This window comes from Mesoplodon bidens (assembly GCF_964165515.1).
Source record: "Mesoplodon bidens genome assembly, chromosome: 10".
NCBI lineage: Eukaryota > Metazoa > Chordata > Mammalia > Artiodactyla > Ziphiidae > Mesoplodon > Mesoplodon bidens.
In genome coordinates, this window is record NC_138172.1 from 67,348,648 (window position 1) to 67,376,112 (window position 27,465).

Genomic DNA, 27,465 nt, shown 5'->3' on the forward strand with positions numbered 1-27,465 from the left:
TCAGAGAGACCCCTCTTCTGTCTCCAGTGCCTGGGCTGGGGTGATGAGGGTTTTTAAGATCTCCGTGTAGTAGGGGCCAAACACCTGCTGATTGTGGTGTGTTAAGTTGACGAACTTTTGGCCCAGTTCTGCCCGCTCTGCCCCAATGAGGGTAAGGCCTCCAGAGAGGTCTAGCAGAGACTCCTGCACACCAATAACCAAACAGCATTTGAGGAACAAGTGGATCCGCTGATCTGTGAGCAGGAATAGACAGTGAGAAGGGAAAGAGCAAACAACGTGCAGGGAGAAACACTGCCCCCTGCACTCTACTCACCCAAGTTCAAAGTTAACTGAGATATTCACTGACCTACCCACTCACCTAGACATAAGGAAATTTGTTTTGTTTGGGAAGGGGGCTGCTACCTAACGCTCAAGGACAAAGCAAAGATCCAAAACTAGTGGGCTAGCACATTTCTATTCAAAAGATTCCTTAAGTATTCATCAGTTAAATCCTGGTATTTGACATAACAGGAGGATCTTTGACTGACCCTTCAGATGGCTGAGGTTAAGAGCAAGGTCAAGTTCACGGCCACCATTCCAACATGGGACAGGGGAAATCCCTGCTTTGGGAACATGTCCTCCAGTCTAGTTCGGCATCAACTTCTTGTTGGCAGGGAGTGGGTGTCACATGTCTTAGACTGCAGCCAAAAATGACCCAGAAGGCCAGGGATGACTTAACCGGATTGGCTGGACAGTATGCCACACCTAGAAGCCATGAATTCCCAGTACAAATCTTCCTTCAACCATAGAGTCAGTCTTTAAACTAAAAGGGATATATTTTCAACCCAGCATTATGCAACAACTAAAGCCTACACAGTGACTTGCCCAATCATCATGCCCTTTATTGTTAAATGGTTCAGTAAGCACCTTCTGGGGCGGGGACTGGCTCTCCCCTCAGCATTCCTACCACCCCACAGGCACGCTCACCAGTGACACTGTGGACACAGTTCTCCTTCCTGGTGATGTTCTGCAGCTCTCCTATCAGCGATGCTGTGTTGTCGCTGCTCAGAGCAGCAAGGCCCATGTTCTGGAGGCTCTGATGGATTACCTGAGACACCTGTTCACTCACAGTCAGCATAGCCTCCTCCTCAGGCCTAGACCGTGAAGGGGAGTAAGCTGGTACCCAGGGGTGGCCCTGAGCCCCGAAGCTCCACACCAGAAGTCGGGCCCATGTGAGGGAGATGCCCAGCCGCCCTTCTACCCTCACCCCAGGCCCTGGAAGCACAGAGCCCATTGGGCAGGGTCAGTGTCTTCACTGTTACCCTCCAGATACTGACTTCTTTCTCTGTATGATACCACATTCTTCTTCTTAGAAAACAAGATAAACTATAAAATCAACTCTGGACAAGGGTTTCCTATCCACTCAGTATTCTTTAGGATTTATTTATATATGCACATTTTTAACTTTCTTGGACATTTTCCATGGTCATTTGTCCTACTCTCACCAATTACAATGACAAACCTGGCCTTCTGATTCCGCTTTTTCCTTTGGTGTGACACCCTGCACTCAGTGGATATTCAATCAACATTGCTGACTGACTAGCCGACTCCTGGAGATACGTACGACCAGCCCACTCAACTAGATAAAGACTCTTCTGTAGCAAACAAGATAATGAATCATTTTATAGTAAACTATCCTCCATACTACCCTTTTGGAAGAAAGTTTTATTTTTCTTTGTTACAAGCCTCAAGGCCACTTATGGAAAGATACCAACAATCTTTGTGAATGATTCCAAAGGGCCTTTCTGTGGTTTGTTGTGGAACATAAGGCATCCTTCATTACCTGCCTGTGCCTTCATATCACCTATCATTACTCTAAAAAAGATCTATGCAACTCACCTGGACTTCAACTCCTTCATCAGGGCTTTGGTTATACGTTTCAGCTTATCCACAAACTGAGGCGAGCCAAACAGAACACTGCCAGAGAAACTGCTGGCCACTAGCAAGACCGAGGCCAGGATGGTTAACTGGCGCAGCTGGGCCTCCAGCTCCTGCAGCTGGGCTCTGTCCATCAGCAGGGTCTGGGGAAGCAGGCAGAGCGGGTCAGGAGAGGAGGGTCCCCATGCAAGTCCTCAGTCCCAGACAACAAGGCAAGGCCCCCCACAGTCCTACCTCAGGGAACTCTTCATCTTCAGGGTCCCAGAGAAGGAGGTTCAGGAAGCCCTGGGACAGCACCATTTTGCGGTTGAGGGGCTCTGGGCTGTTGGCTGCCTCACTTGGAGAGGGGCAGACCACACTGGAGGAGTCGGGAGTGTCAGGGCAGCTAGGCGGCGGCGTGGAGAGGTCTGCCGCCGCTCGGGTCAGCCACTTGGTAGTGTGATCGAGGAGGCCTGTGACAGGAAGAGTACTTAATTATCTTCAGCTCCTACATCCCTGAGGCCTTGGGACGAAGATTCAAGATCTCCTCCTCCTCAATAAGTAAATGCTTTGGTGGGGGGAAGCCTTTCTGGCTTAGATAACTATTCCTTCTGCCACCCCCATCTGAGGAAGAAACTCTCTGCTCCTCAAAAGAGGCTCTCTCACGTCATTAAAGTCAGACCCAAAGCCATATGCCCTGCTCCTGCCCTCACGTTATATACATACGAGGCTGCTTGTTGAGGAGTTCCTGAAATTTAGCTCGTTCATACTTGGATGAAATGTTCCCGCAGTTGGGACTGAAGGCTCTGGATAGTGTAGTTCACCATGTCCATTTTCATCAGGCCCAGAACCTGGAAGATTCCTCTGACACAGGAGGAAATAGAATATTTATACTATGAAAGGAAATCCAGTGAGGGGGAACCTACACAAGATATCATTAAATCACCATATTCCAGAGGTAGGAGGGGCTTTAAAACTAACTTAGTCCTGCCCCCTAAATCTACAAAAGATGGCACTGCGGCCTAGGACCCAAGGCCCAGAGTGCGTAAGTGAGTGAGTGGCAGAGCTGGGAACAGATAAGTCTCTGGATGTTAAAGCCTTCAGGCCTTGCCACAACAGTCATTCTATGTCTCTTAAAAAAAGAGTAGTTAGTGGAAGGAAACACACCAGCATGCCAAGAAATCTCTCTGGGAAGTGGGATTTTAGCTGATGTTATTTCTGATGCTATTTTTGGACAATTCACTTTTTTTTTTTTTTTTTTTAACTTTCTGGGTCATGGTTTCTAGAGCTCTGAAAAAGGGGTAACCTCCCATCCCTATCCCTCATATTGTGTGAAATGCCATAAGAAAACCTGGGATAGGGATGTTTGAATTCCTTGGAAGAAAGGATTACATACTCCAATGATTTATGGTAGGATGGTGTATAGCGGGCCAATCAATCTAAGGCCATCTTTGGAAAAGAAAAGCTAATAGACCAGAGAAAACAGGAGTTAGTCAGGTCTTCAGTAGGGAAGAGCCAGCCAAGACAGAGGCTGTGACCCAGTGTCTGGCCCAGCTGTGCCCGGCCCAGGGGCTGAGGCAGGTTTCAAGAAACTGGTCAAGTTTCACACCTCAGTAACCAAAGAGGGTCTGTGACGCTCTCTAGTTTCTGCACTGCTTCATCTCGAACTGGTGCACACAACAGTCATCATGTTGAGAATGTACTTAGAGAGATGAGGGACATTCAGGGCCCTGTGTTCTGCTTCCTGCTTAAGGAGGTTCATGTCCAGGCCTTCTTCAATCTCACTTCTTAGGCAGTTCTGGTGTGGTAATAGCAGTGACAGCAAGATCTGCCCAGGAAAGAAAGTCAAAGGAGAAGTTGCTTTCTGTTCAGAGCCCGAAACTTTCTCTAATGGACAATCCCTTTAGCCAAAGACATCCCAGCCTGTGTCTTTTAAGGATCAAGAAGTTATGGAGAATAGTATGGAGGTTCCTTTAAAAACTAAAAATAGAGCTATCATATGATCCAGCAATCCCACTTCTGGATGTATATCCAGAGAAAACCATAATTCAAAATGATATATGCACCCCAATGTTCAACTGTAGCACTATTTACACTAGCCAGGACCTGGAATCAACCTAAATGTCTATTGACAGAGGAATGGATAAAGACGATGTCATACATATATATATACAACAGAATATTACTCAGCCATAAAAAAGAACAAAATAATATCATTTGCACTGATGGACCTAGAGAGTGTCATACTGAGTGAAGTCAGACAGAGAAAGACAAACATCATATGATACCGCTAATATGTGGAATCTAAAAAAATGGTAAAAATGAACCTAGTTACAAAACAGAAATAGAGTCACAGCTGTAGAAAACAAACATATGGTTACCAGGGGGAAAGCAGCGGTGGTGTGGGGGGATACATTGGGAGATGGGGATTGCCATATACACAACAGTATATATAAAATAGATAGCTAATAAGGACCCACTGTATAGCACAGGGAACTCTTCTCAATACTCTGTAATGACCTATATGGGAAAATAATCTAAAAAAGAGTGGATATATGTGTATGTATAACTGATTCACTTTGCTGTACAGCAGAAACTAACACAACATTGTAAATCAACTATACTCCAATAAAAATTAAAAAAAAAAAGTTAGGTCCCTAAATTTCCTAGAGGATACTATTTATCTTTGTTTAGGGGCCAATGACAGTTTGAGGGTTTAGGGGATCACTGATAGCAACAGTGTATCATTTTCTATGCAGATTGAGATAAAGAGATGAATAGAGTCAAGGGGTATGGTAAAAATAAATGCAAGGTACAACAAATATAAAATACACACCATCACACAGTGGTGAGGTACTCTTAATTTACCAAAGGAAGCATTTGTTAGATTATTTTACTTCAAAGGGCAAGAATGAAATAGGCAAAGGAACTGTTAAAAGTCCCTTGAGAGATTGGTTCAAGATGGCAGAGTAGAAGGACATGCTCTCATTCCCTCTTGCGAGAACACTGGAATCACAACTAACTGCTGAACAATCATTGACAAGAAGACACTGGAACTCACCAAGAAAGATACCCAACATCCAAAGACAAAGGAGAAACCACAGTGAGATGGTAGGAGGGGCACAGTCACAATAAAATCAAATCCCATAACTGCTGGGTGGATGATTTACAAACTGGAGAACACTTATACCACAAAAGCCCACCCACTGGAGTGAAAGTTCTGAGCCCCACGTGAGGCTTCCCAACCTGGGGGTCTGGCAACAGGAGGAGGAATTCCTAGAGAATCAGACTTTGAAGGCTAGCGGGATTTGACTGAAGGACTTCGACAGGACTGGGGGAAACAGAGACTCCACTTTTGGAGCACACACACAAAGTAGTGTGTGCATCGGGACCAAGGGGAAGGAGCAGTGACCCCATAGGAGACTGAACCAGACCTACCTGCTAGTGTTGGAGGTTCTCCTGCAGAGGTGGGGGATGGCTGTGTCTCACCGAGAGGACAAGGACACTGGCAGCAGAAGTTCTGGGAAGTACTCCTTGGTGTGAGCCCTCCCAGAGTCCGCCATTAGCCCCACCAAAGAGCCCGAGTAGGCTACTGTGTTGGGTCGCCTCAGGTCAAGCAACCAACAGGGAGGGAACCCAGCCCCACCCATCAGCAGACAAGCAGATTAAAGTTTTACTGAGCTGTGCCCACCAGAACAAAAGCCAGCTCTACCCACCACCAGTCCCTCCCATCGGGAAACTTGCACAAGCCTCTTAGATAGTCTCATCCACCAGAGGGCAGACAGCAGAAGCAAGAAGAACTACAATCCTGCAGCCTGTGGAACAAAAACCACATTCACAGAAAGATAGACAAGATGAAAAGGCAGAGGGCTATGTACCAGAGGAAGGAACAAGATAAAACCCCAGGAAAACAACTAAATGAAGTGGAGATAGGCAACCTTCCAGAAAAAGAATTCAGAATAATGATAGTGAAGATGATCCAGGACTTCCAAAAAAGAATGGAGGCAAAGATCGAGAAGATGCAAGAAATGTTTAGCAAAGACCTAGAAGAATTAAAGAACAAACAAACAGAGATGAACAATACAATAACTGAAACGAAAACTACACTAGAACCAATCAATACCAGAATAACTGAGGCAGAAGAACGGATAAGTGACCTGGAAGACAGAATGGTGGAATTCACTGCTGCAGAACAGAATAAAGAAAAAAGAATGAAAAGAAATGAAGACAGCCTAAGAAACCACTGAGACAACATTAAACGCAACAACATTCACATTATAGGGGTCCCAGAAGGAGAAGAGAGAGAGAAAGGAGCAGAGAAAATATTTAAAGAGATTATAGTCAAAAACTTCCCTAACATGGGAAAGGAAATAGCCACCCAAGTCCAGGAAGCGCAGAGAGTCCCATACAGGATAAATCCAAGGAGAAACACGCTGAGACACATAGTAATCAAACTGGCAAAAATTAAACACAAAGAAAAATTATTGAAAGTAGCAAGGGAAAAATGACAAATAACATATAAGAGAACTCCCATAAGGTTAACAGCTGATTTCTCAGCAGAAACTCTACAAGCCAGAAGGGACTGGCACGACATATTTAAAGTGATGAAAGGGAAGAACCTACAACCAAGATTACCCTTCCCAGCAAGGATCTCATTCAGATTTGATGGAGAAATCAGAAGCTTTACAGACAAGCAAAAGCTCAGAGAATTCAGCACCACCAAACCAGCTCTGCAACAAATGCTAAAGGAACTTGTCTAAGTGGGAAACACAAGAGAAGAAAAGGACCTACAAAAACAAACCCAAAACAATTAAGAAAATGGTAATAGGAACATACATATCGATAATTACCTTAAACGCGAATGGATTAAATGCTCCAACCAAAAGACACAGGCTCGCTGAATGGATACAAAAACAAGACCCATACATATGCCATCTACAAGAGACCCACTTCAGACCTAGGGACACATACTGACTGAAAGTGAGGGGATGGAAAAGGATATTCCATGCAAATGGAAATCAAAAGAAAGCTGGAGTAGCAATACTGATAGCAGATAAAATAGACTTTAAAATAAAGAATGTTATAAGAGACAAGGAAGGACACTACATAATGATCAAGGCATCAATCCAAGAGGATATAACAATTATAAATATATATGCACCCAACATAGGAGCACCTCAATAAATAAGGCAACTGCTAGCAGCTATAAAAGAGGAAATCAACAGTAACACAGTAATAGTGGGGGCCTTCTAACACCTCACTTACACCAGTGGACAGATCATTCAAACAGACAATTAATAAGAAAACACAAGCTTTAAATGACACAATAGACCAGATAGATTTAATTGATATTTATAGGACATTCCATCCAAAAACAGCAGATTACACTTTCTTCTCAAGTGCCCATAGAACATTCACCAGGATAGATCACATCTTGGGTCACATCAAGCCTCAGTAAATTTAAGAAAACTGAAATCATATCAAGCATCTTTTCCGACCACAATGCTATGAGATTAGAAAACAATTACAGGGAAAAAAACGTAAAAAACACAAACACATGGAGGCTAAACAATACATTACTAAATAACCACAAGATCACTGAAGAAATCAAAGAGGAAATAAAAAAATACCTAGAGACAAATGACAATGAAAACACGACAATCCAAAACCTATGGGATGCAGCAAAAGCAGTTCTAAGAGGAAAGTTTATATCAATACAAGCCTACCTCAAGAAACAAGAAAAATCTCAAATAAACAATCTAACTTTACACCTAAAGGAACTAGAGAAAGAAGAACAAACAAAACCCAAAGTTAGCAGAAGGAAAGAAATCATAAAGATCAGAGCAGAAACAACTGAAATAGAAACAAAGAAAACAATAGCAAAGATCAATAAAACTAAAAGCTGGTTCTTTGAGAAGATAAACAAAATTGATAAACCATTAGCCAGACTCATCAAGAAAAAGAGGAGGAGGACTCAAATAAAATTAGAAATGAAAAGGGAGAAGTTACAACAGACACTGCAGAAATACAAAGCATCCTAAGAGACTACTACAAGCAACTCTATGCCAATAAAATGGACAACGTGGAAGAAATGGACAAATTCTTAGAAAGGTATAAGCTTCCAAGACTGAACCAAGAAGAAATAGAAAATATGAACACACCGATCACAAGTAATGAAATTGAAACTGGGATTAAAAATCTTCCAACAAACAGAAGTCCAGGACCAGATGGCTTCACAGGTGAATTCTATCAAACATTTAGAGAAGAGCTAACACCTATCCTTCTCAAACTCTTCCAAAAACTTGCAGAAGGAGGAACACTCCCAAACTCATTCTATGAGGCCACCATCACCCTGATACCAAAACCAGACAGAGATACAACAAAAAAAGAAAATTACAAACCAATATCACTGATGAATACAGATGCAAAAATCCTCAACAAAATACTAGCAAACAGACTCCAACAACACATTAAAAGGATCATACACCATGATCAAGTGGGATTTATCCCAGGGATGCAAGGATTCTTCAATATATGCAAATTAATCAATGTGATACACCATATTAACAAATTGAGGAAGAAAAAACATATGATCATCTGAATAGATGCAGAAAAAGCTTTTGACAAAATTCAACACCCATTTATGATAAAAACTCTCCAGAAAGTGGGCATAGAAGGAACCTACCTCAACATAATAAAGGCCATATACGACAAACCCACAGCAAACATCATTCTCAATGGTGAAAAACTGAAAGCACTTCCTCCAAGATCAGGAACAAGACAAGGATGTCCACTCTCACCACTATTATTCAACATAGTTTTGGAAGTCCTAGCCACAGCAATCAGAGAAGAAAAAGAAATAAAAGGAATACAAATTGGAAAAGAGCAAGTAAAACTGTCACTGTTTGCAGATGACATGATACTATATATAGAGAATCCTAAAGATGCCACCAGAAAACTACTAGAGCTAATCAATGAATTTGGTAAAGTAGCAGGATACAAAATCAATGCACAGAAATATCCTGCATTCCTATACACTAATGATGAAAAATCCAAAAAAGAAATTAAGGAAACACTCCTATTTACCACTGCAACAAAAAGAATAAAATACCTAGGAATAAACCTACCTAGGGAGACAAAAGACCTGTATGCAGAAAACTATAAGACACTGATGAAAGAAATTAAAGATGATACAAACTGATGGAGAGATATACCATGTTCTTGGATTGGAAGAATCAATATCGTGAAAATGACTATACTACACAAAGCAATCTACAGATTCAATGCAATCCCTATCAAATTACCAATGGCATGTTTTACAGAACTAGAACAAAAAATCTTAAAATTTGTAAGGAGACACAAAAGACCCCGAGGGCTTCCCTGGTGGCGCAGTGGTTGAGAGTCCGCCTGCTGATGCAGGGGACACGGGTTCGTGCTCCAGTCTGGGAAGATCCCACATGCCACGGAGCGGCTGGGCCCATGAGCCATGGCCGCTGAGCCTGCGCGTCTGGAGCCTGTGCTCCGCAACGGGAGAGGCCACAACAGTGAGAGGCCCGCGTACCGCAAAAAAAAAAAAAAAAAAAAGACCCCGAATAGACAAAGCAGTCTTGAGGGAAAAAAATGGAGCTGGAGGAATCAGACTCCCTGACTTCAGACTATACTACAAAGCTACAGTAATCAAGACAATATGGTACTGGCACAAAAACAGAAATATAGATCAATGGAACAGGACAGAAAGCCCAGAGATAAACGCACCTATGGTCAACTAATCTGTGACAAAGGAGGCAAGGATATACAATGGAGAAAAGACACTCTCTTCAATAAGTGGTGCTGGGAAAACTGGACAGCTACATGCAAAAGAATGAAATTAGAACACTCCCTAACACCATACACAAAAATAAACTCAAAATGGATTAGAGACCTAAATGTAAGACTGGACACTATAAAGCTCTTAGAGGAAAACATAGGAAGGACACTCTTTGACATAAATCACAGAAAGATCTTTTTTGATCCACCTCCTAGAGTAATGGAAATAAAATCAAAAATAAACAAATGGGATCTAATGAAACTTAAAAGCTTTTGCAAAGCAAAGGCAACTATAAACAAGATGAAAAGACACCCCCCAGAATGGGAGAAAATATTTGCAAATGAATCAACAGACAAAGGATTAATCTCTAAAATATATAAACAGCTCATGCAGCTCAGTATTATAAAAACAAACAACCCAATCCAAAAATGGGCAGAAGACCTAAATAGACATTTCTCCAAAGAAGATATACAGATGGCCAAGAAGCACATGAAAAGCTGCTCAACATCACTAATTATTAGAGAAATGCAAATCAAAACTACAATGAGGTATCACCTCACACCAGTTAGAATGGGCATCATCAGAAAATCTACAAAGAGCAAATGCTGGAGAGGGTGTGGAGAGAAGGGAACCCTCTTGCACTGTTGGTGGGAATGTAAATTGATACAGCCACGATGGAGAATAGTAGGGAGGTTCCTTAAAAAGCTAAAAATAGGGCTTCCCTGGTGGCGCAGTGGTTGAGAGTCCGCCTGCCGATGCAGGGGACACGGGTTCGTGCCCCGGTCCGGGAGGATCCCACATGCCGCGGAGCGGCTGGGCCCGTGAGCCATGGCCGCTGAGCCTGTGCGTCCGGAGCCTGTGCTCCGCAAGGGGAGAGGCCACAACAGTGAGAGGCCCGCGTAACAAAAAAAAAAAAAAAAAAAAAAGCTAAAAATAGAATTACCATATGACCCAGCAATCCCACTACTCATATACCCTGAGAAAACCATAACTCAAAGAGACACATGCACCCCAATATTCACTGCAGCTCTATTTACAATAGCCAGGTCATGGGAGCCCTAAATGCCCATTGACAGATGAATAGATAAAGAAGATGTGGTAGATATATACAATGGAATAGTGCTCAGCCATAAAAAGGAAGGGAATTGGGTCATTTGCAGAGACGTGGATGGATCTAGAGACTGTCATACAGAGTGAAGTAAGTCAGAAGGAGAAAAACAAATATCATGTGTTAGCTCATATATGTGGAACCTAGAAGAATGGTACAGATGAACTGGTTTGCAGGGCAGACACTGAGACACAGATGTAGAGAACAAACGTATGGACACCAAGGGGGGAAAGTGGTGGTGGGGGTGAGGGTGGGGGTGGTGTGATGCATTGGAAGATTGGGATTGACACGTATACACTGATGTGTGTAAAATGGATGACTAATAAGAACATGCTGTATAAAAAATAAATTCAAAAAAGAAAACGAAGTATAACATTTAAAAAAAAGTCCCTTGAAATAGACTGTTAACCCAAAACTGTAAGTTCCCCGTGGACAGAGACTCCCTTATTCATCTCTGTGGCTCTGTAACATCCAGACACTGGTGGTGGTGAGGGAAAGGGCTGCTTAATTTAATGGGACACTGTGCTGTCACAGCAAGGTCCCAACTGTTTAGCTTCATCGTAAACAAATAAAAGTTGCTCCATACTATCCATTTAAATGACAGACTATGCCGGTTATCCACTTGGAGCCTCTCCGTTCCAAATCTACCCATCAGTGCCTACTCTGAGAAAATGGTGCTGGGCCCTTTAAATATTTTTCCTTTGCTGGCTGGCACAATGTGAAGTTCTGCCAGTACAGGGTGCTAAAGAGACCATGCAAGAGGAAGACGTCTTCCTTCCTGGCTCGGGTGTGCTCCTGCCAGCAAGCTCCTGCAGCACAGCGGCTTCTCTTTGTTCGAATTGCTGTGTGGTTTCTTTTGCCTGATTGGACCCTGACTGATGCAAAATCTGTACCATGAGTGAGGTTTGAACTCAAATGGCCACATGTCCGTTGGATTTGATGAGCAGAAAGTAGCAAGTACCTTAGATGCCCTAGAAAAGCATGCAAACTAGAGGATGGCAGATAATCCCTACAAGAATTGGGCAGCTGGTGACCTCAGTGCAGTTGCTAGAGTTTCAGTGGTCTGAGCTTGTCAAGCTTTCCACTCCAAGATGAAAAGTAAGTTCTGTACCTCAAACCACCCATCATGAAAAAAGGCACAACACTTGTAGGACTCTGTGGATGTGGTAGGCAACATACACCACATTTGAGATTGCTACTGTGACACGCATTTAGAGTCACTCACAAGGTTGCCAATTTCAAGTGGAACCAAGTAAGACTAGGCTCTGCAGCAAGTTCAGGCTGCTATACAAGTCACTCTACCATTTAGGCCTGATCCAGCAGACTCAATGATACTTGAAGTGTCCATGGCAAGTAAGGATGCTGTACAGAGCCCTGGCAAACACCAACAGGAACATCACAGCACAGACTTCTAGGATTTGGGAGCAAATCTATGCCCTCTTCTGCAGATAACCATTTGCCTTTTGAGAAACAGTTTCTGGCTTGTGCCTGACCCTTGGCAGAAAGTAAACACCACACCACAGGACACTGGGTGACCATGTGGCCTGAGATTCCAACCAGGAACTCGGTGTTGTCTGACCTACCTAGCCACAAGACTGGACATGCACCACCACAATCTATCATCAGATGAAAATGGCCCATAAGAGACCAAGCATATCCAGGTACAAGGACAGACATACAGACCAGATTAGAATAGAGCCCAGAAATAAAACCTGGACATATAGTCAAATGATTTTTGAGAACAACTCCAAGACCATTCAACGGGGAAAGGACAGTCTTTTCAACAAATGGTACTGGGGAAACTGGATATCCACATGCAAAAGAATGAAGTTGAACCTTACCTACACCAAATAAAAAATTAACTCAAAATGGGTGGAAGACCTAAACATAAAAGCTAAAATACTGAAATTCTCAGAAGAAAATAGGAATAAATCTTCATAATCTTGGATTTCATACGATATGACACCAAAAGCAGAAGCAACCATAGACTAGATAAATGAGGCTTCAATAAAATTAAAACTTTTGTGCATCAAGGTACACTATCAAGAAAGTGAAAAAACTACCCACAGAATGGAAGACAACATCTGCAAATCATTTATCAGACAAGGGTCAGCTATCCAGAATGTTTAAGGAACTCTTACAACTCAACAACAAAAAGACAACTCAATTTTAAAATGGGCAAAGGACTTGAGTAAACATTTCTCCAAAGATGATGCAGAAGAGGGCATCAAGCACATGAAGATGCTCAACATCATTAGCCACTAGGGAAATGCAAATCAAAACCACATTACGATTCCACTTCATACAGGCTGTGCCATGGGAAGATCTATAATTTTTTTAAAATGGAAAATAAATGTTGAAAAATAAGTGAAAATGTGGAGAAATTGGAATACTCATACATTTCTGGTGGGAATGTAAAATGGTAAGTCACTGTGGAAAACAGTTTAGTGATTTCTCAATAAATTAAATATAGAATTATCACATGACTCAGCAATTCCACTCCAGGGTATATATTCCAAAGACTGGAAAAGAGATGTTCAAACAAAGGCTTGTACACAAATGTTCATAGCAGCACTACTCCCAATAGCAAAAATGTGAAAACACAAATGTCCATCAACAGATGAATGGGGACGTTCCTGGTGGTCCAGTGGCTAAGACTCCGTGCTCCCAATGCAGGGGGCCCGGGTTCAATCCCTGGTCGGGAAACTAGATCCCACATGCTGCAACTAAGAGTCCACATGCCACAATTAAAAAAAGATCCTGAAGAGAATAGAAAGTCCAGAGATAAACCCATGCACATATGATCACCTCATCTTTGACAAAGGAGGCAAGAATATACAATGGAGAAAAAACAGCCTCCTCAGTAAGTGGTGCTGGGAAAAATTGATAGATACATGTAAAAGAATGAAATTAGAACACACTCTAACACCAAACACAAAAATAAACTCAAAATGGATTAAAGACCTAAATGTAAGGCCAGACACTATAAAACTCTTAGAGGAAAACATAGGCAGAACACTCCATGACATAAATCACAGCAAGATCCTTTTTGACCTACCTCCTAGAATAAGGGAAATAAAAACAAAAATAAACAACTGGGACCTAATGAAACTTCAAAGCTTTTGCACAGCAAAGGAAACCATAAACAAGACGAAAAGACACCCCTCAGAATGGGAGAAAATATTTGCAAACGAAGCAACTGATAAAGGATTAATCTCCAAAATATACAAGCAGCTCAATACCACAAAAACAAACAACCCAATCCAAAAATGGGCAGAAGACCTAAATAGACATTTCTCCAAAGAAGACATACAGATTGCCAACAAATGCATGAAAAAATGCTCAACATCACTAATCATTAGAGAAATGCAAATCAAAACTACAGTGAGGTATCACCTCACACGGTCAGAACGGCCATCATCGAAAAATCTACAAACAATAAATGCTGGAGAGAGTGTGGAGAAAAGGGAACCCTCCTGCCCTGTTGGTGGGAATGTAAATTCATAGAGCCACTGTAGAGAACAGTATGGAGGTTCCTTGAAAAACTAAAAATAGAACTACCATATGACCCAGCAATCCTGCTACTGGGCATATACCCTGAGAAAACCATAATTCAAAAAGACACATGCACCCCAATGTTCATTGCAGCACTATTTACAATAGCCAGGTCATGGAAGCAACCTAAATGCCCACCGACAGACGAATGGATAAAGAAGATGTGGTACATATATATAATGGAATATTACTCAGCCATAAAAAGGAAGAAATTGGGTCCTTTGTAAAGACATGGATGGATCTAGAGACTGTCATACAGAGTGAAGTAAGTCAGAAAGAGAAAAACAAATATTGTATATTAACGCATATATGTGGAAACTAGAAAAATGGTACAGATGAACTGGTTTGCAGGGAAGAAATAGAGACACAGATATAGAGAACAAACATATGGACACCAAGGGGGGAAAGAGGCGGGGGGCGGTGGTGGTGTGATGAATTGGGCGATTGGGATTGACATATATACACTAATATGTATAAAATAGATAACTAATAAGAACCTGCTGTATAAAAAAATAAATAAAAGGAAAGTGGATCCAAAAAAAAATCTAGACACAATAAATGCTGGAGAGGGTGTGGAGAAAAGGGAACCCTCCTGCACTGTTGGTGGGAATGTAAATTGATATAGCCACTATGGAGAACAGTATGGAGGTTCCTTGTAAAACTAAAAATAGGGCTTCCCTGGTGGTGCAGTGGTTGAGAGTCCGCCTGCCAATGCAGGGGACATGGGTTCGTGACCCGGTCCGGGAAGATCCCACATGCCACGGAGCGGCTGGGCCTGTGAGCCATGGCCGCTAAGCCTGCGTGTCCGGAGCCTGTGCTCTGCAACGGGAGAGAACATAACAGTGAGAGGCCCACGGACCGCAAAAAAAAAAACAAAACTAAAAATAGAACTACCATACGACCCAGCAATCCCACTACTGAGCATATACACTGAGAAAACCATAATTCAAAAAGATACATGGGGCCTCCCTGGTGGCGCAGTGGTTGAGAGTCCGCCTGCCGATGCAGGGGATACGGGTTCGTGCCCCGGTCTGGGAGGATCCCATATGCCGCGGAGCGGCTGGGCCCGTGAGCCATGGCCGCTGGGCCTGCGCATCCGGAGCCTGTGCTCCGCAACGGGAGAGGCCACAACAGTGAGAGGCCCGCGTACCACAAAAAAAAAAAAAAAAAAAAAAAAAAAAAGATACATGCACCACAATGTACACTGCAGCTCTATTTGCAATAGCCAGGACATGGAAGCAACCTAAATGTCCATCAACAGATGAATGGATAAAGAAGATGTGGCACATATATACAATGGAATATTACTCAACCATAGAAAGGAACGAAACTGAGTTATTCGTAGCGAGATGGATGGACCTAGAATCTGTCATACAGAGTGAAATAAGTCAGAAAGAGAAAAACAAATACCGTATGCTAACACATATATATGGAATTTTTAAAAAGCAGCACTGATGAACCTAGTGGCAGGGCAGGAATAAAGATGCAGACGTAGAGAATGGATTTGAGGGCATGGGGGGGAAGGGGAAGCTGGGATTAAGTGAGAGAGTAGCACTGACATATACACACGACCAAATGTAAAATGGATGGCTAGTGGGAAGCTGCTGCATGGCACAGGGAGGTCAGCTTGGTGCTTTGTGACCACCTAGTGGGGTGGGATAGGGAGGGTGGGAGGGAGGCTCAAGAGGGAGGGGATATGGGGATATATGTATACATATAGCTGATTCACTTTGTTATACAGCAGAAACTAACACACCATTGTAAAGCAATTATATTCCAATAAAGATGTGAAAAAAAAAAATCCCACATGCTACAACTGAAGATGCTGCACACTGCAACTAAGACGTGACATGGCCAAAAACAAAACAAAACAAAACAACAAATGAATGGATAAACAAAACGTGGTATATCCATACAATGGAATATTTTCAGCCATAAAAAGGGATGAAGTTCTGATCCACACTGCAATGTGGATGAACCTTGAAAACATGCTAAGTAAAATTTGCCATATGTAAAAGGACAAATGTTGTATGATTCCACTTATATGAGGAATCTAGTCAAATTCCTAGAGACAGAAGGTAATGTAGAGGTTACCAGGCACTGGGGGAAAAGAGGGTCTGAAGAGTTACTGTTTAATGGTTAGAGTTTCTGTTTGGGAAGATGAAACGTTCTGGAAATGGACAGTGGTGATGACTGCACAACACTGTAAATGTACTTAATGCCACTGAATTGTAACACTTAACATTATTATTAAAACGGTAAAAATTTTGTTTACCATAATAAAAAAAATCCTAAAAAGCACAAACAACTAAGTTGGTAATGTGGCACCATTCCCCAGGGAGGATCAGCCAGCCACCTGGTAGCAGATGATTTCTTTGGACCTCTTCCTTCGTGGAGGGGGCGGAGATTCACCCGCAATGGAATAGACACATTCTGAATATGGAGCTGTCTTCCCTGTCTGCACTACTTCTGTTAGCACCAACATCCATATACTCACAAAATTTCACAGAATGCCTTATCCTCTGTCCTGGGTCCTGGTATGCCCCACAGCACTGCATCTAATCAAGGAACTCATTTTACAGCCAAGAAAGTACAGCAACGGGTTCATACCCACATACCCCTCATGGAGAGTTGACTGGTCTTAACTGAAAAGTGGAACGGCTTATTGAAGACTCAGTTACAGCATTAGTTGAGAGATAATATCCTGAAAGGAAGAGGTTCTGTCTTATAAGATGCAATATATACTTTGAATCAAAACCATTATGCAGTGCTATTCCCTAAAGCCAGAAAACATGGTCCCAGGAATCAAGGGGTGGAAGTAGGACTGGGTCCTCTCACCATTATATCTAATAACCTACTTGCAGAATTTTTATTTCCCCTCCTGCCAACTTTGGGCTCTGCTGATTTGGGAGGAATGCTTACATTGGTTCCAACGAATAAGAAGATGAGACTAGCCCCCTGGTCATTTTGGGCTCCCTATACCTCTGAACCAACAAGGTAAAAAAGGAGTTCCTCTATGGACTAGAGTAAAAAAGGAGTTCCTCTATGGACTAGAGTAATTGATCCTGAGTACTAAGGAGAAACTGGGTTGCTGCTACACAATGGGAACAAGAAGGACTGTGTCTGGAACCCAGAAGATTCTAAGGTACCTCTTGATACTTCCATACCCAAGAATATAGATCAAGGGAAAACCACAACATACAGACAACAAAAGCAAAATGCCGAAGGACTCAGACTCTTTGGCAATGAAGGTTTGGGTCACTCCAGCAGATAAAGAACCCCAGCAGCTAAGGACAAGAGAAATATGGAATGCCTAGTAAAATGAAGCCATAGATACCAACTACAGCCTCATGACCAATTACAGAAACAAAAACCATACATTTTCTCTTTGCTTGTTATAAGCATGGCTTTATTTGTATATGCTAACCATTTTCTTCTCTCTCCTTCCCATTATTAGTTTTTTTAATTTTTATTTTATATTGGAGTATAGTTGATTTACAAGTTTTGTTAGTTTCAGGTGTACAGCAAAGTGATTCAGTTATACATATATCTTTTTCAGATTCTTTTCCCATTTAGGTTATTACAGAATAATTGAGTAGAGTTCTCTATGCTATACAGTAGGTCCTTGATGATTATGTTTTATATATAGTAGTGTGTATACGTTGCTGCAAATGGCATAATTTCATTCTTTATTTATGGCTGAGTAATATTCCATTGTATATGTGTACCATATCTTCTTTATCCATTCATCTGTCTATGGACATTAAGGTTGCTTCCATGTCCTGGCTATTGTAAATAGTGCTGCAGTGAACATTTGGGGTGCACGTATCTTTTGAATTATGGTTTTCTCTGGATATATGCCCAGGAGTGGGATTGCAGAATCATATGATAGCTCTATTTTTAGTTTTTTAAGGAACCTCCATTATTATTTTATAGACAGGTTGTTGGAAGTTAAATTTTACAGTTTAGCCTATAGGTAATAGAATATTCAGTGAGACTATGACCGAATATGAGGTATATCATAGACAGCAACGGTTATAACTGTTGGGAATGTGAGTTTCCTCATCTGGGGAAAAGGATAAGAACTTGTAAGACATATAGCTATGTCTTTTGTCTTTTCTTTTTCTTTTTTCGGCCGTGCTGCATGGCTTGTGGGATCTTAGTTCCCTGACCAGGAACTGAACCTGGGCCCATGGCAGTGATAGCACGCAGTCCTAACTACTAGACGGCCAGGGAATTTCCTGGATAGCTATGTCTTATTAGGTAAAAACAGAATTGTTTTTAGGAGTTTGAGTGTGTGTAGAAGGGTACATATGGAAGCTGAGTAGCCAAAGGAATGGAATGCAACATTTATCAGTTTGCTGCCTCTCAAATCCTCTCCAAATCCATCCTTTTCTTCTCTGAGAAAATGGAGTAAGTCCTTTAAATATTTTTCCTTCACCAGATGGCACAATTTTAAGCTTCATCTGTAGATGGCACTGTTTTTTTTTGGGGGGGGGGTATAGTTGATTTACAGTGTTGCGTTAGTTTCTGGTATACAGCAAAGTGATTCAGATTATATCTATATAGATATATATAATGAAATTGTTTTTCATATTCTTCTTCATTATGGTTTATTACAGGATATTGAATACAGTTCTCTGTGCTATACAGTAGGACCTGTTGTTTATCTATTTTACACACAATAGTTTATATCTGCTAATCCCCAACTCCTAATTTATCCCTGCCCTCACCCTTTCCCCTTTGGTAATCGTAAATTCATTTTCTCTGTGAGTCTGTTTGGCAAATAAGTTCATTTGTATCATACTTTAGATTACACATATAAATTAGATCACCTGATATTTGTCTTTCTCTGTCTGACTTACTTCACTTAGTATGATAATTAGTATGATAATTTCTAGGTCCATGCATGTTGCCACAAATGGCATTATTTCATTCTTTTTTATGGCTGAGCAATATTCTACTGTGTATATGGACCCCATCTTCTTTATCCATTCATCTGTCCATGGACATTTAGGTTGCTTTCATGTCTTGGCTACTGTAAATAGTGCTGCTATGAACATTGGGGTGCATGTGAGATGGTTATTAATTGGTTTTCTGTTATCATAAGCAAATTAACCATAAACTTTGAGACTTAAAACAGTATATACATTTGACATCTCACAGCTTCTGTGAGTCAAGAGTCCAGAAAGTTTAACTAGATCCTCTGTTCAGGATCTCACAAGGTTGCAATCAAGGTGTTGGCTGGGCTGCGTTCTCCTTTGGAAACCTGACTGGGGAAGAATGTTTCCAAGCTCATTCAAATTGTTGACAGAATTCACTTCCTTACAGCTGTATACTTGAAGGCCCCAGCTTCTTACTGGCTGTTTGTTGGATGCTGCCCTCAGGTCCTAGAGGCCACCTGCATTTCCTTGCCATGTGGCCCTCTCCATATGCAGTTCACAACATACCTGTTTGCTTTTTCTTTTTTTTTTAACAATTTTTTAAAATTTTATTTATGTATTTATTTATTTTTGGCTGTGTTGGGTCTTCATTGCTGCATGCGGGCTTTCTCTAGTTGTGGCGAGCGGGGGCTACTCTTCATTGCGGTGCGCAGGCTTCTCATTGCGGTGGCTTCTCTTGTTGCGGAGCACAGGCTCTAGGCATGCAGGCTGCAGTAGTGTGGCTTGCAGGCTCTAGAGTGCAGGCTCAGCAGTTGTGGCACACGGGCTTAGTTGCTCCGCGGCATGTGGGATCTTCCCAGACCAGGGCTCAAATTTGTGTCCCCTGCTTGGCAGGCAGATTCTTAACCACTGCGCCTCCAGGGAAGTCCCTACCTGTTTGCTTTTTCAAGGCCAGCTGGAAAGACTCTCTCTCCAGCCTGCTAAGATAAAGTCTCACATAATGAAATGTAATCCTGGGAGTAACATCCCATCACTTTTGCCATATTCTATTGATTAAAAGCAAGTTATAGATCTCATCCACACTCAAGGAGAGAGGATTATACAAGGGCATGGATCACTGGGGGTCACCTTAGGGTGTATCCACCACATACTAGAAAGACATTGCAAAAGGCAAGAGCTTTTCTTCCTGGTTCTGGAATGCTCACATGGCAGGCTCCTATAGTACATATGGCTCTGCAGGTGGCTGGCTCCTACAGCTGAGAGGCTTCTCTAGTGCTGGACTCTGCAGAGAAAGTGGCTGCTTCTCCAGGGCCAGGCTCCTGCAGCACAGGCAACTGCTCTGGCAACCAGCTCCTGCAGTACACGGCGGCCAGCAGCACACACAGGCCAGCGACCTCCCCTGGCACAGACATGCCCTCAAATGAGTAACTGGGTCCTTGGGTTTTCCCCATCCCCTGGGGATGAGAAAGGGTTCTCCTTATGTCTGATCTTCCAGTAGAGTTTTCTTTGCTTCTTACTAGCCCAAAGACTTCATTTCTCCAATTCCCTGTTATAATAATTTTCACATTAAAACTTCTTTGTTGAAATTACTGTGTGATTTCTGTCTATTGATTAGACTCTGACTGATTCATGGACCATGTTCAGTTAGGATTTGCTAGCCACTGACATTCCAGTGAGCGGGGGCTGTCTAGGAACTTTACATCTACAAATGAAAGGTTCGTCACTCACCTCTTTAATTTCTTTTAGGAGTTCAAGAGCACAGCTGAAGTCTGGAGGAGTAGCTAATAATTGCTCTTCCAGATGATCCCAAAAGGCATTGTGCATTGTCTCCTTGACCCTGCCTTCCAGACTGTAAGAAGGTTAAATGAACAAATTACTTTCTCTACTCAAAAACTGCCAAAAGGTCATTATCTCCTAAGCCCCAAACAGTGTTTGATATGATAAAAGACCATTATACAGACAGGGAAAGGCCAGGAACTATGTTTGGAAGGTAGCAGAGCTGAATAAGCTGTGGTTAAACTTGGATGTCAAGGGCACCAGCACAACCTCTCAGAAGGGCTCCTTGTGGTTCCAGCACAGCCCGCCCTCTGCAGCAGGAAGAACCCTGAATAGAGATCAGGCTGAACTTTAGCACTGATTTTGCATTTAGCTTAGAAAAGATGTGACTTAGTTTCCCTTTATGTACACATATAGCAATGAACTAAATGATCTTTCACTTTCTTATAGACCTAAAATCTAGGAAAGGATTTTCCTTCTTTGATAACACCTGAATATCTATAGATACTTCCAAATCAGCAGGTTTAAAATTGAATTCACTATTTTCCCCTTCCAAAACTGTTCCTCCTGTATTCCCAATTTCAATGGCACTACCATGTAGCCCGTCATGGAAGCCAGAAATATCCGTCTTTTTCCCCCACTCAAAAAAAAAAGGGACTTCCCTGGTGGCACAATGGGTAAGAATCTGCCTGCCAATGCAGCGGACATAGGTTAGATCCCTAGTCCAGGAAGATCCCACGTGCCGCAGAGCAACTAAGCCCGTGTGCCACAACTACTGGCCTGTGCTCTAAAGCCTGTGAGCTACAACTACTGAGCCCACGTGCCTAGAGCCCATGCTCCACAAGAAGAGAAGCCACTGCACTGAGAACCCCACGCACCACAACAAAGAGTAGCCCCCAATAGCCAACTAAAGAAAGCCAATGCACAGCAACGAAGACACAATGCAGCCAAAAATAAATAAATAAATAATTTAAAAAAATGTTTTAAAAAAACCAAAAACAAACAAACAAACAAAAACCAGAAGCAAAGGTAATTCAATTAGAAAGGATAATCTTTTCAACAAATGGTGCTGGAACAACTGGACATCCACATGCAAAAAAATGAATCTAGATACAGATCTTACACCTTCCACAAATAGATCACAGACCTAAATGTAAAACATAAAACTCTAAAACTTCTAGAAGATAACAGGAGAAATCTAGGTGACCTTGGGTTTGGCAACGACCTTTTAGATACAACACCAAAAGAAAGATCCATGAAAGAAAAAACTGGTAAGTTGGGCTTCATTAAAATTAAGAACTGCTCTGTGAGAGACAAGAGAATGAAAAGACAAGCTCCAATCTTCGCAAAGCACGTATCTGATAAAGAACTAGTATCCAAAATATACAAAGAACTCTTAAAATTCAACAATAAAACAAGCCAATTTTAAAACAGGGAAAGGTCTGAACTGACACCTCACCAAAGTATTGATATATATACAGATGGCATATAAGCATATGAAAAGATGCTCAACCTCACATCTCATTAGGGAATTGTAAATTAAAGTAACAATGAGATACCACTACACACCTATTAGAATAGCCAAAATCCAAAACACTGACAATACCAAATGCTGACAAGGACGGGGAGCAACAGGAACTCTCATTCATTGCTGGTAGGAATGCAAAGTGTAAGACTGTCACTCTGGAAGATGGTTCCACAGTTTCTAACAAAATTAAACATACTCTTTCCATACAATCCAACAATAGTGCTCCCTGGTATTTACTCAAATGAGTTGAAAGCTTATGTCCACACAAAAACCTGCACATGGACATTTACAGCAGCTTTATTCATAACTGCCAAAACTTGGAAGCAACCAAGAGGTCAACACTAAAAAGAAATGCACTATCCAGCCCCCAAAAGACATGGAGGAACCTTAAATGCATATTGCTAATTGAAAGAATCCAATCTGAAAAGGCTACATCCTATATGATTCCAACTATAAGAAATACAGAAAAACCTATGGAGACTGTAAAAAGATCAGTGGTTGCCAAGGGTTTCAGAGTGAGGGAGGGAAGGACGAATAGGTTGAACACGGGGGATTTTTAGGGCAGTGAAATTACTCTGTATGAAACAGAAATGGTGAATACATGTCATTATACATTTTTCAAAACCCACAGAATATACAACACGGAAAGTGAACACCAGTGTAAACCTGAGTTAATAATAATGTATTAATACTGGATCATCAATTGTAACAAATATACCATATTAATATAAAATATAAATAATAGAGGAAACTGTGCAGGAGAAAAGGGGGAATGTGAGGACTATTTTCCATCATTTTTCTGTAAAACGAAACTATGCTAAAAAATTGTCTATTAATATTTTTAAAGGAATTAATTTTCCTCTGACCTTTATTTAAATGATTTCTCTGACCTGTATACACAGTTAGACTAATAGGAAGAAAAAGAATCATTTGAAAATTCTGAGGCTGTACCTAGTCATGGCCAAATAGTGATTGGTTTTCTGGCATTAAACATCCCCCCTTAGTAATGCATGCTCCTTGTAAAACAAACAAACAAAAGCAATACAAAGATGAATAAAACAAAAATCAAAATTCCTCTCCCAACACACCAATCTCAATCAGCAGAGGTAGCAGAGGTAACCAACTATAATTTAATAGTCTACTGTGTACTGTAATTGTTCTTAAAGCTTTTCCCCTCACCCTATTTGTCCAATCCATCTTCCAAGTTCCATAAATTTTGCTTTTTAAATGTCTCTGGAATCCATCCCCTCCTACCATCATCTCTTACCTAGACTACTACATTAGGCCATTACCTGGTCCCTCTGTCTTCAGTCTTGTCCCTTTTTAATCTGTTCCCCACCAATTCATTCTAAAATCAATGATTTTTCTAAGATGCAATTCTGATCATGAGGTCATGCTCAAAGTCCTTTGGGGCTTCCCATCACCAGCAGTATAAATGGCTCATATGACCATTCCTGATATTGCTCTACCGTCCTTTCAAATTTATCTCCTCCTACCTCATAATACCCTGTGCTCAATCACATCAAGATACTTGTTCAGTTCACACCATTGTGCCTCCAACATGATTCCTCTGCCAGGAGCATTCCTTCCCACCCAGACCACCTCTAAGATGCAAGTCATCATAGGCTAAGTCTTCCTCCATAGGCAAATCTTCTCTGATCTTTAGGCAGCTGAGAACTTTCATTGAACTCTATTCACACAGCTCTGAGTGAACTTATCAGTCACTTTCTGTTATTCATCTGTCTCTCTTTCAAAAGCTTCTTGACAGCAAAGACAGTGTCTTATTTATTTATAGCTGTAGCTACCTCTATCCCCAGAACTCAACATTTTTCCTGCCACATAATAAGGACTCAACAAATGCCTGATGAATGAATGCCCAAACATGGGATTTCCCTTAGGAACCTACAACTGTAATTAACTTCACCCTATGAGCCCAAAGTAAAGCCAACTGCCAATAAGGAGTGACCTCAAACTCGATTTCAACTTTTTTCCTGATATAAATTTTGTATTACCTTACTTGAAAACCCAGTTCTGAATAGTACTCTTTCCCCTGCTTCATTTCTCCCTCTCTCATTTCCTCTACTCTTTTTACCTCCTCTCCTGCCAGCAACAGAAACATCTAAGCAGTGAGAGAGATGCTAGAAGATCTGGGTTTTGGTGAAAACCTGTTCCCAGAGAAGCTGTGCTTGACATGGACATCTACTGGCAAGAGCAGATCAGACCAGGAAGACCAGGGCAGCAACTTGTGGCAGAAAACAGCACTTTAGTAACAGAGTCCCTGAAGCTGACAAATGACAAAAACAGTTAAGGAAATTGACTTATCACAAGCTGCCATCACGTATCTGTCTATTGGTGGGAAATCAGAACTGTTTTAAAATGTAAAATCTGACAATGAATTTACCCACTTAACTGCCAATAAACCAGCAAGTCATACTTACGGAATGGTTCTTATTTATTGCAATGTCAATATAACTAAGAAGTATGAAAAATAAGGCTTGATGGGGGTGGGGGAGCATTCCTTATCAACAGGGTTCTGATCTTGATTCACAAATTAAGCTGATTTATGAAGTGGGGAATGGGGGTGCGGGTGAGGAGTTGAGGGGGCAGTTGAAAACACCACTATGAGGAAATTGATCTTTTTATCTGTGCCTGTTTAAGTCTGTGATCACATAAGAGAGTAACTGATAAGACAGAAGCCATGTGGTAGGCAACCAATACCAATAAAATGACCCCAAAGATCTAGATCCCTGGTATTCACACCCTGGTGTAATCCTGTACCCTGGAGTGTGGCCTGGATTTATGGGTTCCTTTCTAGCAAACAAAATGTAGCAGAGGCCATGGATGTCACTCCTGAGGTTAGGGAACAAAAAGACCGTGGCTTCTGTCTTGGGCACCATCTCTCACCCACTTACCCTCTCGCTTTCTCACCCTGGGTGAGGGAAGGCAGCTGTTGTTTTGTGAGCCACCCTATGGAGAGGCCCAGGTGGCAAGGAACTGGGGGCAGCTCAGGCCAACATAACAGACTGGTAGAGCACACAGTGAAGCCACACCCGTAATCCCTGACCCACAGAAACTGGGAGATAATGAACACTGTTTTAGCCGATGAGTTTTGGGGTAATTTGTCATGCAGCAATAGATAGCTACTACAGGCTAATTCCTCCACATCTGTCAGAGAAGATCTGAAATCCACCCTATTTTATTATTAAGTGGGGTCCCAAAGTGAACATCCCAATAATTGCTTGGGTTTATTCACCGGTTAAATAACATTTGCTTCTTGACCCTCTGATACTAATAATTATAATTTAATACTCTTCTGTTTCAGTTGCTGAGACCTCTAATGGCTTAGATTCAAGCACTGATTGTGTTATTAAATAAAAATGCTTTGAGTCTGGTCAGAATCCATTAGTGCTAAATACCTACACCAGGATGAATAAAATGGGAAAATCAGAAGAGCCTGTACCTACTTGGAGGCAAAACCTTCTCCTCCATGTGGAAATCATGATTCATCCCAACCTCCTTGCTCAGCTTGGAAACATCATTAACTGTATCTATCAGACCTGTGACAGAAAGAACATATGAGATACACCTGAAACTAATGTTCTATGTCACTTATACCTCAACTGAAAAAAAAGAACTTATGGGGGACACCAGTGAACTCAAAGAAGTCTGAATTTCTATTTTATTCAGAGATTCACTCCACTGAGTAGGCTCCAAATTGAGATTCATCACAGTGACTTTACACACACTCATTCGACCATTCCAGTCAGTTATGTTTTCTGAAATCTAGGTCCCGTGACAGAGCCTCTCAGTAGCCCAACATGGGGGTAAGGGAGGACAAAGAAGCTATCTTATAAAAAAACAGAAAGTGAAACTGATTAAAAACCTTTCTCTTAAGAAGTAAAATAAAGAAGTGGCAAAGAAATAATTTGTGATTTGCAAAAATAATGTTTATGTAAGGATATTACGATTCCACTCTCCTCTTCCTGCCTCTGATGGAAGTTAAATTCTCCACACAGAGGGTACTGAATGGCGTCAATCTCACTTGGTCTTCTAAAGTAGTTTCCAGAATTTAGGATTTCACAGACTAGTAAATTTCCAAAAAGATTTTGAGCAACTGATGACAGCTTGCCAACTTTTTGTTCTGTCAGGTATGGATAGTATGAAATAAGCAAAGAAAAAATCTACTGTAGGTACTTCCCTGGTGGAGCAGTGGTTAAGACTCCACGCTCCCAATGCAGGGGTCCCAGGTTCGATCCCTCGTCAGGGAACTAGATCCCACATGTATGTCACAACTAAAAGTTTGCATGCCACAACTGAGGAGCCGGTGAGCTGCAACTAAGGGGCCCACAAGCCGCAACTAAGACCTGGTGCAACCAAGAAAAAAAAAAAATCCACTCTACCACCACCAAAACCATTTCATAAAAGAAAAAGGATAGTTTAAACTCCCAAAAAGCGGAAAGGGAATACAGTCAGAAAAAAGACTAGTCCTTAAAATTGAATCAATTTAGCTTTAGGAAAAACTCATTACAATATCTTTATTTCATTTCACACAGTATGCTAAGAATTTCGTCACAAACTAGCTCTAGCATTTGGGAACCACTATTCTAAGTTCTTAGTACAGACCTACCTGATAGCATTCTTACATAATTGGCGTACATGGTAGTTATTATTACTTGGTATAAAAGAGCTGCACATAATAAATCATATTTTCTCACTCTCTTTCAATGAAGCTTCATAATTTGTTCACAAAAAAGTGTTTGGCTCCAAGATGTGGAGGGGATATAAATGAACTAAGATTGGCCATGAGTTGATAATTGTTGAAGTTGGGTGATGAGTAAATGGGGGTTCATTATTCCAATCTCTCTACTTTTGTATATGTTTAAGTTTTCCATAAGCAAAAAGGTTTAAAAAT

At 41.5% G+C, this 27,465-nt stretch overlaps 1 protein-coding gene across 1 annotated transcript; it reads right to left on the bottom strand.

The window, feature by feature from the left end:
* On the bottom strand, positions 1-26,075 carry TCP11 (t-complex 11; the record flags this gene model as incomplete). Its single annotated transcript, XM_081246488.1, is given in 10 exon segments — positions 1-233; positions 967-1,133; positions 1,879-2,060; positions 2,152-2,369; positions 2,623-2,665; positions 2,667-2,760; positions 3,506-3,580; positions 3,582-3,724; positions 20,978-21,098; positions 26,014-26,075. Coding segments are annotated over 10 exon segments (1,323 nt in total). The 5' UTR covers positions 26,061-26,075.
* Between the last annotated feature and the right edge of the window lie 1,390 nt (positions 26,076-27,465).